We start from the raw sequence: 13086 nt of genomic DNA, 5'->3' as shown, positions 1-13086 counted from the left end.
CAGAGCTGTAACTGTCCATATTAGTAAAACTCAATCAAAATTTGGGGAGTTAGTCCATGAATAAGTCCTTGACTCCACCCTTATTTCATCCTTTCTCTTTCATGAATGGACATCTGATGCAATCAATTTGTTGCAGCAAAGTGTGTTACAGCTCAGTGTTACAGCTCAGTTGTGACAGCAACCTGGATCCGGGCAAGAGACCAAGCAGCACACGGAAGGTTGGAGAACTCAGGTTTATTATGCCAGCGGGCCCAGAGGAGTTAACACTCCAAGCTCTGCACCCCCCCCTGTAGGTTTACACAGGCTTTTATAGGCTGCCAGTCTAGACTTTGCAACATTGTATGCAAATAAGGTGTAACAAAAGTTGACTATTTAGTAACAAACTTTGTAGAAATGGACCAATCAGGAGTGAGCTCCATGGAAATGAAGTGCTACAAACGGACCAATGAGAAGTTAGCTCAGGGAACCAACAGAACGTTAGAGGTAAGTTCCACTTTCCTAGAAGGAAGCTGTTTCAGAGGCAAAAAGCAAGATAATGCCGCTGGGCCAGGGAACCGGATGGTCTGGCAGAAGAATAGTGGCCCTGCTTGGGGGTTGTGCCGGTCTTTTTCATGGGGCTTCCCACCTCAGATTCACTTGGATATTGTCAGTGATCCAGTCAGGATCAACAGAGTGACAGTCTGGAATCCAATCAGGTATGGCTTTCTGATTGGATGTTAGAAATTGAAAAGAGGGAGGCTAGGATTAGAAAGGTCTCCAAAAGCCTCAGGTGCCAAAGAAGAGATGACGATCTTCTGGCTCCAGAGTTACCAGCTGGACTCTGAAGGGGCCTGAGGTCTGCGCTCCCCTCCAACCAAATCAGAGCTGGTAAGTTACTGACCTCAGCTAAAGACACCCTCATTTTGCCTATGGTCAGCAGGTCTAGAATGGTGGCATGTAGCTCGGGACTGAAGGGAGAAATTTTTATTATTTCTTTTCAGATGAACAGATTAAAGATTTTGGTTTCTCCCTTAAATATAGCTTTGTCTTAATTCCAGACATTCTGATGTGTGCTTTGGTCTGTATCATTTTTTAAATGTCTTAACCAAGTAGTTTTTCTTAATAAAAAACATATTGTTGCTCAGTCCAAACTCGTCCTGCTCACCATACGACAGGCCGATAAATCGGGAGACGAGGTGTTGGGGGCAAGGAATAGCGACTTTATTCAGAAAGCCGGCAAACCGAGAGGATGGCAGAATAATGTCTTGGAGAACCATCCCGCTCTAGTCAGAGTACAGGCTCCTTTAATACAGAAAAAAACAAGGGGGGGGTGTGGTTGGTTGTTGCAAACTTCTTGCTGCAGGCATTCTTTGTTCTTGCAGCCATCCGGGGTCCACGTGGGCCCGGTCATGGCGTCCCTGTGAACTTCCAACAAAACAAAGGTTAGTCTCTATTTTGCAACTTGCCATCTCCACTTAAGTGCAGAAGTGCTAGTATCCTTAAAGGTCAGAGCTTGGAGAATAGGCTCTCCTATAAATTTCAGGCTAAAAGCAACATTGTTTAATAAAAGGTGCAGAGCCAGCAAAACTAAGCCTAGAAAACAGGGCACAGTGGTCAGAACTAAAGGAGCAGATCTAATATGCAGTCAGATTTGTCCTCCTCTATTACAATATAACATTTTAGAAGTTTATTTCTAGTCCTTTAAAAACTTTACTCTGCACACAGATAGCACTCATTTTCGGGGTATCTCCTTAACCTTTGCCAGCAAGGTTTACTTTGGGAATTGAGGATGGGGGCCGTGTTGGCCAACACGACTCTCCTGTTTCGGTAGTTTGGGCCCCAAGTAATGATCTGAAAGTCTCTCCCAGAGAAGATGAGGGTCGGCTTCCAGGCTCGCGGTGCAAGCTTCCACATGGGCTGTGAGTTAAGCAAGGCAGTGGGTAGAGGTGGATGGGCTGGTGGCTGCCTTTCTTCCTTCTTGGTGACTGTGAGATGCCTGTTCTGGTGCCAGAAGGGGCACAGCTACGTCTGTGTGCCCTCTGAACCCAGAGTGAAATCCAGACAAACTGAGTTTCTTTCATTCTGGTTCACCACTGCCAGAGCAGTGACTTTGGCCCTGAGCGGATTCCTCTAAAGGGTGGGGAGACAGATGAAGGTGTGCTCATGCTTAGCCTGAGAAAGATGCCTTGTTCCCTGACAGTTTAACAATATTGCTTTTGAAGTAGAGTCAGGATGAGTGACAGGACCCCACCCAGACTCCTAGACCTGGCAGCAATCAGCCTGCTGAGGGACGAAGCCTTGACCATCTCCACTTTGGAGTATCTGCCCACCGAGCTCTTCCCATCACTGTTCATGGGGGCCTTCTATGGGAGACGCATGGAGACCCTGAAGGCCCTGGTGCAAGCCTGGCCCTTTGTCTGCCTGCCTCTGGGGGGCCTGAGGCAGAAGCCTCACCGAAGGACCTTACAAGCCGTGCTGGATGGGCTCGATGTCCTGCTTGCCCAGGAAGTTCGCCCCAGGTGAGTCTGATCCAGGTGGCTGGTAGGGTCCTGGGCGTTCCTGAGGAGACAGCTGGGGTCAGGAGAGTGGCTGGCCAAGGGATGGGCCAGAGGCTCTGATGATGCCAATGAAGAAGCTCAGATGTCTTGGCCACTGCTAAGCTCACTTTGGGAAATGCCTTCCAGAAGTGTAGGAGTGCCTAACATGCAGGGGACCTTAAAGAGCATGCACTTACCTTCTTCTAGTGATGCTGACAGTCTTGGAAGTGGAAAACCAGAAAGGATGGTAGGGAAGGAGATGGAGTCAGTGAGGCAGAGAGGGAAGAAGAGGGCAAGGCAGCAGGGGTGTCAGGAATGTGAAGTAAAAGCACAGGTGGGAAGTCTGAGTGTTGCCTAAATTCTGAGACTCTGGTTTTACTCAGTGGATCTTAAAAGCATCCCAGCCAATCTGCTGTTTCCCCACAGGAGGTGCAAACTGCGAGTGCTGGATTTACAGAATACCGGCCAGAACTTCTGGAGAATGTGGTCTGGAGCCAAGGCCGGAGGTGGTTCAAGCTCATCCATGGCACCAGTGACTGAGAACAGTTCAAGCACAGAGCAGCCCTTAGCCCCTTTGAAAGTGTTCATAGAACTTCACCTCAAGAAAAGGACCCTGGGTAAATTCTTCACCTACCTCATCAGGTGGGTGGAGCAGAAAAAAGGATCCGTACATCTGTGCTACAGGAAGCTGGAGATTGTTTCAATGCCGAAGGAAAATATTAAGGAAGTCCTGAGCATGGTGCAGCTGGACTGTATCCAGGAAGTGGAGCTGAATTGCACCTGCAAGCTGTCCACCCTGGGCGTCTTTGCTCCTCTCCTGGGGGATATGATTAATGTGCAGAGACTCCGTCTCTCCCATGTCCACGTGTCTTCCTTTGCGGAGCAGGAGCAGCAGCAGCACGTTGTCCAGTTTACCTCCCAGATCCTCAGGCTGCACCATCTCCGGGACCTCTGTATGGAATCTCCCTCCTTCCTCGAAGGCCGCCTGGACCAGATGCTCAGGTGAGGGTGGCACCACTGGCCAAGGAACAGTGAACAGAACACTAGAACCACAAATGGATTATCTTGTTCGATGCTCTATCCCAGAGTGCAGTATTACATAACCACGAAATAAAAGTGTGGGACTCACTGGGATAGAGGCTCTGGCAAGGGACACTGTGCTAGGAAGCTGTAAATTAAGGGATAGAGAAATAGTGAAGATGGGTATGTGATTTCATCTTTAGGAAGAGATATTTGTGCTCAGATGACTTAGAAAAATAGGTAAGTAAAGAGGATATCGAAAAGGGGAAACAACATCAGACCTGAGCATTTATAAAAAGAAGCTCTGTGTTCACCAAGTTTGTGACCACAATGAGCGTGTCTTAAAATCCCTCTCTGTAAAAGATTGTTTTGTGCTCTAGGTAAGGTAGTTAATAGATGAGAAATGCATGATTCTGGAGATGATGATAAGAGAGTTGGAGCCAAAAGGATAATAAAAAGTGGTAACTTGCTTTCAGATGATGTAGGGATGTGAGTCCCTGCAGACTGGCAACCCCAGTTGATGTTGTAGGATCTTGCCCAGGTTGGCTCTTCATGCATGTCTCCCAAGAGCCTCACCTGGCAAGAGATACGAGTGCCTGGTGCCCAAGCAGGGGACTGAAGGAAGCCTGAGTTGAAAGCATTTTTTTGTCTATCTCCCAATACTAAATTTGATTGATGCCCTCTCTTGACTGAGACTCTGTGTCAGGCTCTCCCTGAGCATGCTGCTTTCGCGCATGCCGTCATCCACATTCACCCTTGTGAAGAAGTGGGATGTGTTGTCCTCTGCTTGACAGATGAGGAAAGAGAGCTTTCAAGATTCTGTGAATTTGACCCAGACACACAAAGAAGATGACAGGACTCAGCCTAAAATGAGACTGGGCATTCTGGGTATTGACCTTCATCAGATGGTCAGAACAACCTCGGCTTTGGGCAAATCATTTATCTCTAATTGCTTGGTTTCTCCCCAGGTGCCTGGTGACACCCTTGGACAACCTGGCAATAACCAACTGCCTGCTTACAGAATCAGACTTGACCCACCTGTGCCAGTGCCCGAACGTCAGTCAGCTAAAGAAGTTGAAGCTGAGTGGTGTCACCCTGACCGATTTCAGTCCTGAGCTCCTCCAAGTTCTGCTGGAGAAAGTTGCAGCCACCCTGCAGGAACTGGACCTGGACCTGTGCAGGATCTTGGACCCACATCTGGAGGCCATCCTGCCCGCCCTGAGCCGCTGCTCCCAGCTCAGGTCTCTCAGCATATGTGGAAACTTCTTCTCCGTGGCCGTCATGGAGAAGCTACTGAGTCACACCACTGGGCTTCTCAGTTTAAGGGAAGAGCTGTACCCTGTCCCTCTGGAGAGTTACAGCTCTCAGGGCGTTCTCCTCCTGGAGAGGCTTGTCCCTCTACAGAATGAGCTGTTGGAGATGCTGAGAAACTTAGGACGTCCCAGGTCCATCTGGATTAGCCTCAGGCCCTGTCCTTACTGTGGTGATGACAAATGTGTCCACATGGAGCCCGCTCTGTAATGCTGTAGTCCTACGGCCTGGTTGCTTGCTTCTGTACAAAGCTATTCTGGGCACTTGGGTACTGAGGCCTTGGACATAGTTGCACCTTGAAGGAAGCAGAGACCCGTGGTTTCAGACATCTTCTCAGTGTGAATGGGAAAAGGAAAGGTGATCCAAGAGAGGTATAGGACTACAGGGGAGATATTGACTTGGAGAGTTGATGGGACTTTTGGGGACACATGTCTTACAGAGTCAGAAATATGAGCCAAAATTTCTGGCGGGGATTCAGGCTTGATGAACACATATTGGAGTTATCTCTGGATGGTTGGCTGTAAAGAAATAAAGAGACCCTCAGTGTAAATAGACTGGTGCTCTCCGTGGTATATTATCCTGTTTTCCCAGTTTATACCTCGAGAGTTTCCAGCTACCAATAGAAAAAAAAGGTTTGGATCATAGACTCATTTGCATGATTGGCAATAGCCAAGATATGGAAACAACTTTAGTGCCCATCAAAGAATGATGGAAAAATGTGATATACATAGAAAAATATTATTCAGCTATAAAAAAGTAGAAAATCCTGCCATTTTTGTCATGAGGGTGTTTTCGTCATGTCTTGAGGGCATTATGCTAAGGGCAATAAGTCAGAGAAAGACAGAAGTTGTACAATATCACTTATATGTGGGCTCTAAAAAGATAAAATCATAGATATAGAGAACAGATGGTGGTTGCTAGAGGCGGGGGGGAGCATGGGGAAAATGGTGATCAAAATGTACAAACTTCCAGTTATTAAAAAAAAAAAGTTATGGGGATGTAATGTATTGCATGGTGACGAAAGTTAACAATACTCTATGGTGTATTGGAAAGTTACTAAGAGAGTAGATCTTAAAAGTTCTGATCCCAAGAAAAAAATGTAGCTATTTGAGATGATGGATGTGAAACATACTGTGGTACTTATTTTGCAATATATAGATATGTCAAATCATTAGGCTGGACACCTAAATGAATATAATTTGTATACAAATTACATTGCAATAAAGTGGAATAAAATTATTCTGGGGAAATATGCAAAAGCAAGACAGAAAAAACAAATAATAAGAACAAGGCTTTTATGATGGAAAAGACAGAAACAGATATTTGCATTTCTGATCCATTTAGCTGGATAAACGAATGGAGGCAACAGAGAAGGAGTAGAGAGAGCGGGGCCGTGTCTCCCTGTGCTGCCCCTCACCTCTCAGACCGCACCCAGCGTGCTTGGATGTTGTGCTCAGGATTCAGTAACAATATAAGGAGGAAAGGCTTGTCACCTAACATTCTCACCAGCAGGGAAAAACCACCGCTTTTATTTTTTCTAAACTTCCTTCCTGCATCAGCAGTTCTCAAATGTTCAGTCTCAAGACTCCTTTATTATTTTAAAAATGTATCAAAGATCCTAAAGAGCTTTCGTGTGCGGGGGTTATATTGATCGATAGTTAACCAATTTCATAAAAGTGGGGAAATTTTAAAACTTCTTCATTCAATTATGCATGACAATACTGAACCCAATACATGTAAATATAAAATATTTTCCCTCAAAGTAGTTATGTTTCCCAATATTAAAAAAAATAGTGTGAAGTGTGTCATTTAAAAATATGACAGCTTTATTGTGATATAATTTACATAGTACACAATTCGGTACATATTAGAAGGGCTTTATTATGGCAGTGCGCTTGCAGGAATTGAGGAGACAGCAAAGCCAGTTTTATAACTCAGACAGAGTTTTAGTGGTGAAAACAAGATATAATTCTGAATCTAAGGCCAAAGGCTTGAGAACTGGGGCACCGCTGTTGTACATTCCGGAGTCTCAAGTCTCAAGAGCCAGAAGCTCCAATGTCCATTGGGAAGAAAAGAAAGAGGGAAAGAATGTTCCATCTTGCATTCAGTCCCCCAAGGAATTGGATGATGCCCACCCACACTGGTGAGGGCGGATCTGTTCACTGTCTCCAGATTCAGATCCTAATCTTTTCCAGAAACGCCATCCCAGAAACACTCAGAATTAATGCCACATAAAATTAACCATCACAGGGACCATAAACAGTTTTGTCTCTTTGCTAGAAACTTCTGATATGTCGCTCTGTGCATCCATTCGCCTCCCGAGTTCTCTGGGCATCTTCACGATTGTTACCCTGAACTCTTTCTTGCATAGATTGCGTATCTCCTCATCACTTCGTTCTTCTGGAGGGATTTTATCTTGTCCCTTTACCTGGAGCATATTCCCCGGCCACCTCGTTTTGTCTAAATTTCTATTCGTATTTTTATGTGTGTGGAAGGATACTTATGTGGAAGAAGTAGGTGATGGTCTGTGTGTCCCAGCGGCGCGCTCCCCCCTAGTCACCCAAGGGCTGAGGGCCAGCTGCTCCCAGGGAAGATTATGGACTGAGTTTTTGGACTTGATCCACAGGATTATTGATTTCTTGCTTCTGCTGTCTGTCCCCGTGGGAAAGACTGGACAAGAGGCTTCTGCAGGCTTCCTAGTGGGAGGAGCTGGTTGCCTGCCCGCTGGTGGGTGGGGCTGGGTCCTGGCATTCTGGTGGGGCAGTGCCATGTTTGGTGGGGGGGGATGCCTCAAGGGGCTGTTGTCTCAAAAAGTCCGTAAGTAACCTATCTGCTGATTCGTGGTGGTGTGTTTCCACCCAGGGAGCCTTTGGCCTGGGGCATCCCAGCACTTAAGACTACAGGCTGTTGGGTGGGGCCAGGTCTTGGTGTTAACAGCCAAAGGCAAAGACAGCCTCCAGGAAAGTTCATGCTGAATACTCTCCAAACATCCTCCACCCACATTTATGTCCCCAGGGGGAGCCACAGCCACCCTCCTCCTCCCCAGGAGATGTTCCAAAACCAGCAGGCAGGTCTGGCCCAGACTCCTGTGAAATCACTAGTTCCACCCTTAATGCTGGTGCGCATAAGATTTTTGTGCGCTCTTTAAGAGTCAAGTCTCTGTTCCCCAGGTCCTGGGGAGCTCCTGCAGTTAAGCCCTGCTGGCCTTCAAAGCCAGATTCTCTGGGAGCTCCTCTTCCCAATGCCGGACCCCCAGGGTGGGGAGCCTGACATTGGGCTCAGAATTCTGTGGGTAAGCCTCTGCGATGTAATTATTCTCCAGCCATGGGTTGCCCAGCTGGGGTTTGTGGGAGCCAGTTGAATCACGAGATCACCCCTCCTGTTGTCCAGCTGTTGTTCCCTCTTTGTGTCCCCAGTTGAAGATCTTTTTTGGTAGTTTCCAGTCTTGTTTATTGATGCTGTTCAGCAGTCTGTTGTGGTTTTGTTGTGTTCATGAGAGGAGGTGAGCTCATGGTCCTACTCCTCCGCCATCTTGACCAGAACTCCTGGCCGCCTAACCCTTACCTCACATTCTCAGACTAGTCTTTTCAAGCTAGTTTGCTAAGCTGGTCCCATCTTTCTGGGAAAAAAAAATCCCCAACATTCTCAATGAGGAGACTGCCTTTTAATTACTAAAATCCAATCAGAGAAAAAAAATCTCCCTCCTAACCAATGGGAAAAATAGACCCGTATTATATTCTGTCTTAGGTCATTCACTGGGTCCCTTCAGGAATGCCCAGCTCCACACTCCCCAACCCCTTCCCTTACTTCTCATTGTGATTTTGACCCGACCACCTTCAGAGAAGCCTTGACTGAAGCCTGGAGGACCAACAACATGCCCAGTTGCATTTCTTTCGCCTCCTGAACTAGCTCAGGACCTGCTATGTTATCTCTATCATTTAATTGACACTTTGACACAAGGACACCTTTGTAATGTTTCCTTTGGAACAACACCATTGTTTTCAGGAAGCTGTTTTAATTCTGGGACATTCTGACAATCTTGATACAGCCAAAGACCCCCCCCCCCAAATAATGCTCTTCATTTTGGTTTTGGTTTTGGTTTTTTCTAATCTCAGGAAGAGATGAAACTCTTCCCTGTCTCACACCCAGGGCTATAACTACCTGTATTAGTGAAACTCAATCAAGCTTTGTGGAGTGAATCAATGATTAAATCCTTGACTCCTTCCCCCTCCCTACTTTTTCCAGGACATGCGCCCTATAGAGTCAGAAATAAGAACTTAAACTTCCTTAGGGGGCACAGGCTTGAGACACACCTGTTGGAGTGATCCCTGCATGGGTGGTGGAAAGAAATGGCCAGAAATAAAGAGACCCTCCTTATAAACTGACTGTGGCCCTCCGTGCATTTTTCTGTTTTCTCAGTTGATACCTCAGGAATCTCCAGCTATTGATGAAAGAAAGAAAAAAAAAGGCACTGAGTTGTCTATGCCTTGCAGCTCTGCCACTCCCTCCAGTTCTTCATTCTGTCCAGGGCATCTCTTACCTCCTTACTTATTTCTGTGGCTGTTCAATAAATTAAAGACACACCAAGGGGAACATACTCAGGGGCCAATGAGCCATTGGAGAGAAGAGCTCTTGGCAGGACCCTCAGTGCTGTCTCAGGCCATGACCCTGGACATGAGTGTTCCTTGTGGTTCTCCTGGTGGGTTCCTAATTCTCAGATCCTGGCCTTTGTGTGTGCTGGGAAAGGGCTTCGCTGCACAAGGCAAGGCCCCCAGTAATGGAAGGGGATCGTCCACCCTGCAGGTAAACTGGAGACTCTGGTCCTCACCAACCCATGGCTGTCATCAGTGGAGAGTATTCCTTTTTGAATTAATCCAGCTGTGGCCAGTAAACACATACAAATTCCTTTTCAGAAGTTCAAGGGACATCATTTACTTTCCAAGACCCCTGTCACTTTTGCTGACCAGGACTTTTGGTGGTGCTCCAGGAGATAGTGTGTGTTCCAAGAGTGGAGCATGGCGATGAAAAGGCAGCACGATGGCCAATTCAGGGACTGCCAGGCTGGCTGTGCGGCCCGGGTCTGAAGGAGGTGACGTAACGCATTCTATTGGCTCCCACCGTTGAGAAGTTTCCAGGGGGAGCTACCCCTCCACCCCAGACCCCAGGTTTGACCCAACCTACAAGACACACTTCAGGTTTATCTGCATCTCATATTTCTCTACATCCTGCCTAACTGAAGGTGAAACCTCAGGATTCATACTAAATATTATGCTAGCAAAGAAGGCATGTGGGTGGCCAACAGATACATGGAAAGATGTCCAGCATCACTAACCATGGGATACAAATCTAAACCTGAGTAAGATAACGTGTCACATCTTTTAGAATGGCTGTTATCAGAAAGATGAGAGAAACAAATGTTGGAGAAGATGTGGAGAAAAGGGAGACTTTGTGCACTGTTGTGGGGAATATAAATTGGTCTAGCCAATGTCAGTTCCTCAAAAAAAAACTATATATATATTATATATACACACACACACATTTAAATGTATAAAATAAAATCACTGTCTCAAAAAGATATCTGCAGCCCCAAGTTCACTGCAGCATTACTTACAGTAGCCAAGGTATGGAAACATACTAAGTTTCCATCAATGGATGATGGACAAAATGTGAATATATATATATATATGCCATAAAAAGAAGAAAATTCTGCCGTTTTCCACAACATGATTGGACCTTGAAGGGGGTGAGCTAAGTGAAATAAGTCAGAGAAAGACAAATACTTTATGATCTGACTTATCTGTAGAATCTAAAAACCTTGAACTCATAGATACAGAGAACAGACCGGTGGTTGCCAGAGGCAGGGATGGGAGCATACAGGGAAAATGGATGAAGGTGGTCAAAAGGTGCAAACTTCCAGGTATGAAATAATAAGTCATGGAGATGCATACAGAATGTGATAAAGTTAACAATACTCTGTCTTGCATTTGAAAGTGGCTAAGAGAGTAGCTCTTTAAAGTTCTCATCACACACAAAAACTTGTAACTATGTGAGGTGATGGATGCTAAGTAAAGTTATTGTGGTAATTATTTTGCAGTATATACATATATTAAATCATTATGTTGTGCACCTAAAACGAATAGAATGTTATACACCAATTGTATCTCAATAAAACCGGAAGAAATATTATTCTGGGAAAATATGCCAAATGGAAGAGAGAAAAAAATAGTAGAGACAAGGGTTTTACCATGAAGAAGACAATAATGAAAAATTGCATTTCTGATTTGCGCTGCTGTGTGAACTAAGACAGCCACTGAGAAGGAGTAGAGAGAGTGGGGCAGTGTCACCGTGCTGACCCTCACACACAGACCACACCAGGTATGCTTGGATGGTGGGTGCAGAATTAAGTAACAATAAAAGGGGGAGAGACTTGTCATCAAATTTTCTCAGCAATAGGGAAAAACCGCCACTTTTATTTTTTCTAGACTTTCTTCCTAGATCAGCAGTTCTCAGATTTTTGGTCTCAAGACTCCTTTATGGCCTTCAAATGTATTGAGACTCCTAAGGTGCTTCAGTGTATGTGGGTTAAATCTATCAACATTTACCATATTCCTTAAAGTGAGAGAAGGTTAAAACTCATTTCCTAATTCAAGTATGCCTAACACTCTCAAACCCATTACATGTGAATGTGAACAATATATTTTGACAAAAATTAGTTGTTTTCCAAAATTTAAAAAAACCTAGTGTGAAGTGTCCCATTTTAAAACATACAACTCATTTATTGGGATATAATTTATATATTGTAGAATCCATGCAATTAAAGCAGAATTTTATTTCTGTGCCTAATGGCATGGCCTTGCTCAGAACCCGTGTTGAACTTACCTAAGCTTGAGGAAACAGTAACTTTCAAAATACACTTGGAAAGGGGCCAAGGGGATTATGGTTGGTCTCCCAAGGTCGATGGAAAAAGGTCCGTGGTTAAATTGCCCTCTGGGCAGCGTCCTCTGTGGGAAGACCCTAAAAGCAAGCATCTCCTGGTAGCAGCTGCCGTGATGAGGGCAGGGTTAGGTGTGACTGACCCATGTTTATTTCTCCCCTGGGCCCAAGTTCCCAAAGAGCCCGCAGCGCCCACCCTCGGTGGCTCTCGGACTGGGAAATGTCTGACTCCCCAGGGCTGGCTGCCTCCCTCTTTATTCACAGTCTCAGAATTTTAAATCCAATTTGTTGAGCTGATCCTACCTTCTCAGGAGAAAAGGGTTTCAAAGATAACACTGTCCCCTCTTAGTTACTCCCTTTTAGTTTCTAAACTCCATCCAGAGAAAATCCTTTTAATCTCCATCCTGTGGGATGGGGGGGGAACAACCCCCTATTTTACAGTGTCTGGGTCGTTCACAGGGTGCCTTTAGGAATGCCCAGCTCCACGCTGTCCAGTCCCCACCTTTATTTCTTATTGTGATTTTGACCTGGTGTCCTTCAGAGAAGCCATGACTTAAGCCTGGAGGACCAGCTGCATCCCCAAAAGCACTTCCCTTGCTCCCTGAACAGGCTCACTCACGATCTGCGATGTTACCCACATAACACTTAAGTGGCAACTTGACACAAGGACTATAACTACTGTCTTCAGGAAGCTGTTTTATTTCTGGGACATTTTGACTATTTTGACCCCTCCAAAATAATGCTTTTGGTTTTCTTTTTCTTTTCTTTCTTTTCTTTTCTTTTTTGTCTCATATCAAGAACAGATTAAACCCTTCTTGTCTCAACCCAGGGCTCTAACTGTTCAGTTAGTAAAACTCAATCCATGTTTGTGGAGTGAATCCAGGAATAATTCCTTGACTCCCCCACCCTATTCCTTCTCTTTCTTGAATGAATGTCTGATTAATCATTTCATCTGAAGGAAAACAAAATCCAATCAGGATTAACCTTTTGGACAGTCTGGAATCTAATTATGTACAGCTTTCTGATTGGAAGTTAGTATTTGGAAAGATGGAGGATGTGATTAGAAAAGTTTATAAAAGCCTTGGATACCAAAGAGAGATGCAGAATGGGTCTTTTTGTTCTGGATTCTCCACCAGATCTGAGGTCTGAGCCCTCGGCCAACCACATCAGAGCTGGTAAGTTACGGATTTTACTTAAGGACACTCCAATCTTACCTATGGTAAATTGGTCTTGAATGATGACATGCAGCTAGGGATTGCAGAAGATTTTGATTTTCTTTTTTCTTCCTTATCAGATGAGCAGATTT

At 45.3% G+C, this 13086-nt stretch overlaps 1 protein-coding gene across 6 annotated transcripts; it reads left to right on the top strand.

Annotated features, from left to right (window-relative positions):
• The first annotated feature begins 202 nt into the window (after positions 1-202).
• LOC102535446 (melanoma antigen preferentially expressed in tumors-like) lies at positions 203-5401 on the top strand. Of its 6 annotated transcripts, none has more exons than XM_072975351.1 (6): positions 516-867; positions 1362-1421; positions 1811-1898; positions 2205-2498; positions 2943-3518; positions 4505-5401. In XM_072975351.1, exons 4-6 carry the CDS (start codon positions 2212-2214, stop codon positions 5055-5057), a joined length of 1416 nt encoding a protein of 471 aa, XP_072831452.1. In that variant the 5' UTR covers positions 516-867; positions 1362-1421; positions 1811-1898; positions 2205-2211; the 3' UTR covers positions 5058-5401. The 6 variants fall into 6 exon arrangements, with proteins under 6 accessions (XP_006197088.1, XP_072831452.1, XP_072831451.1 ...); XM_072975350.1 differs by having other exon boundaries at positions 2202-2498; XM_072975353.1 differs by lacking the exon at positions 1811-1898.
• The last annotated feature ends 7685 nt before the right edge of the window (positions 5402-13086 follow it).

Source organism: Vicugna pacos, chromosome 13, assembly GCF_048564905.1.
Source record: "Vicugna pacos chromosome 13, VicPac4, whole genome shotgun sequence".
Classification (NCBI taxonomy): Eukaryota; Metazoa; Chordata; class Mammalia; order Artiodactyla; family Camelidae; genus Vicugna; species Vicugna pacos.
The sequence above is the reverse complement of the archived record's forward strand: the minus strand, read 5'-3'. Positions and strand labels throughout refer to the sequence as shown.

What these genes read in the sequence shown, in the direction of transcription:
- LOC102535446 (XM_072975349.1), top strand. Translation starts at nt 559, where the DNA reads ATGGTCTGGCAGAAGAATAGTGGCCCTGCTTGGGGGTTGTGCCGGTCT. An exon ending in ACAGTCTGGAATCCAATCAG is followed by an intron (nt 696 to 2,201) that starts GTATGGCTTTCT and finishes TTGCTTTTGAAG; the next exon opens with TAGAGTCAGGATGAGTGACA. An exon ending in GCCCAGGAAGTTCGCCCCAG is followed by an intron (nt 2,499 to 2,942) that starts GTGAGTCTGATC and finishes GTTTCCCCACAG; the next exon opens with GAGGTGCAAACTGCGAGTGC.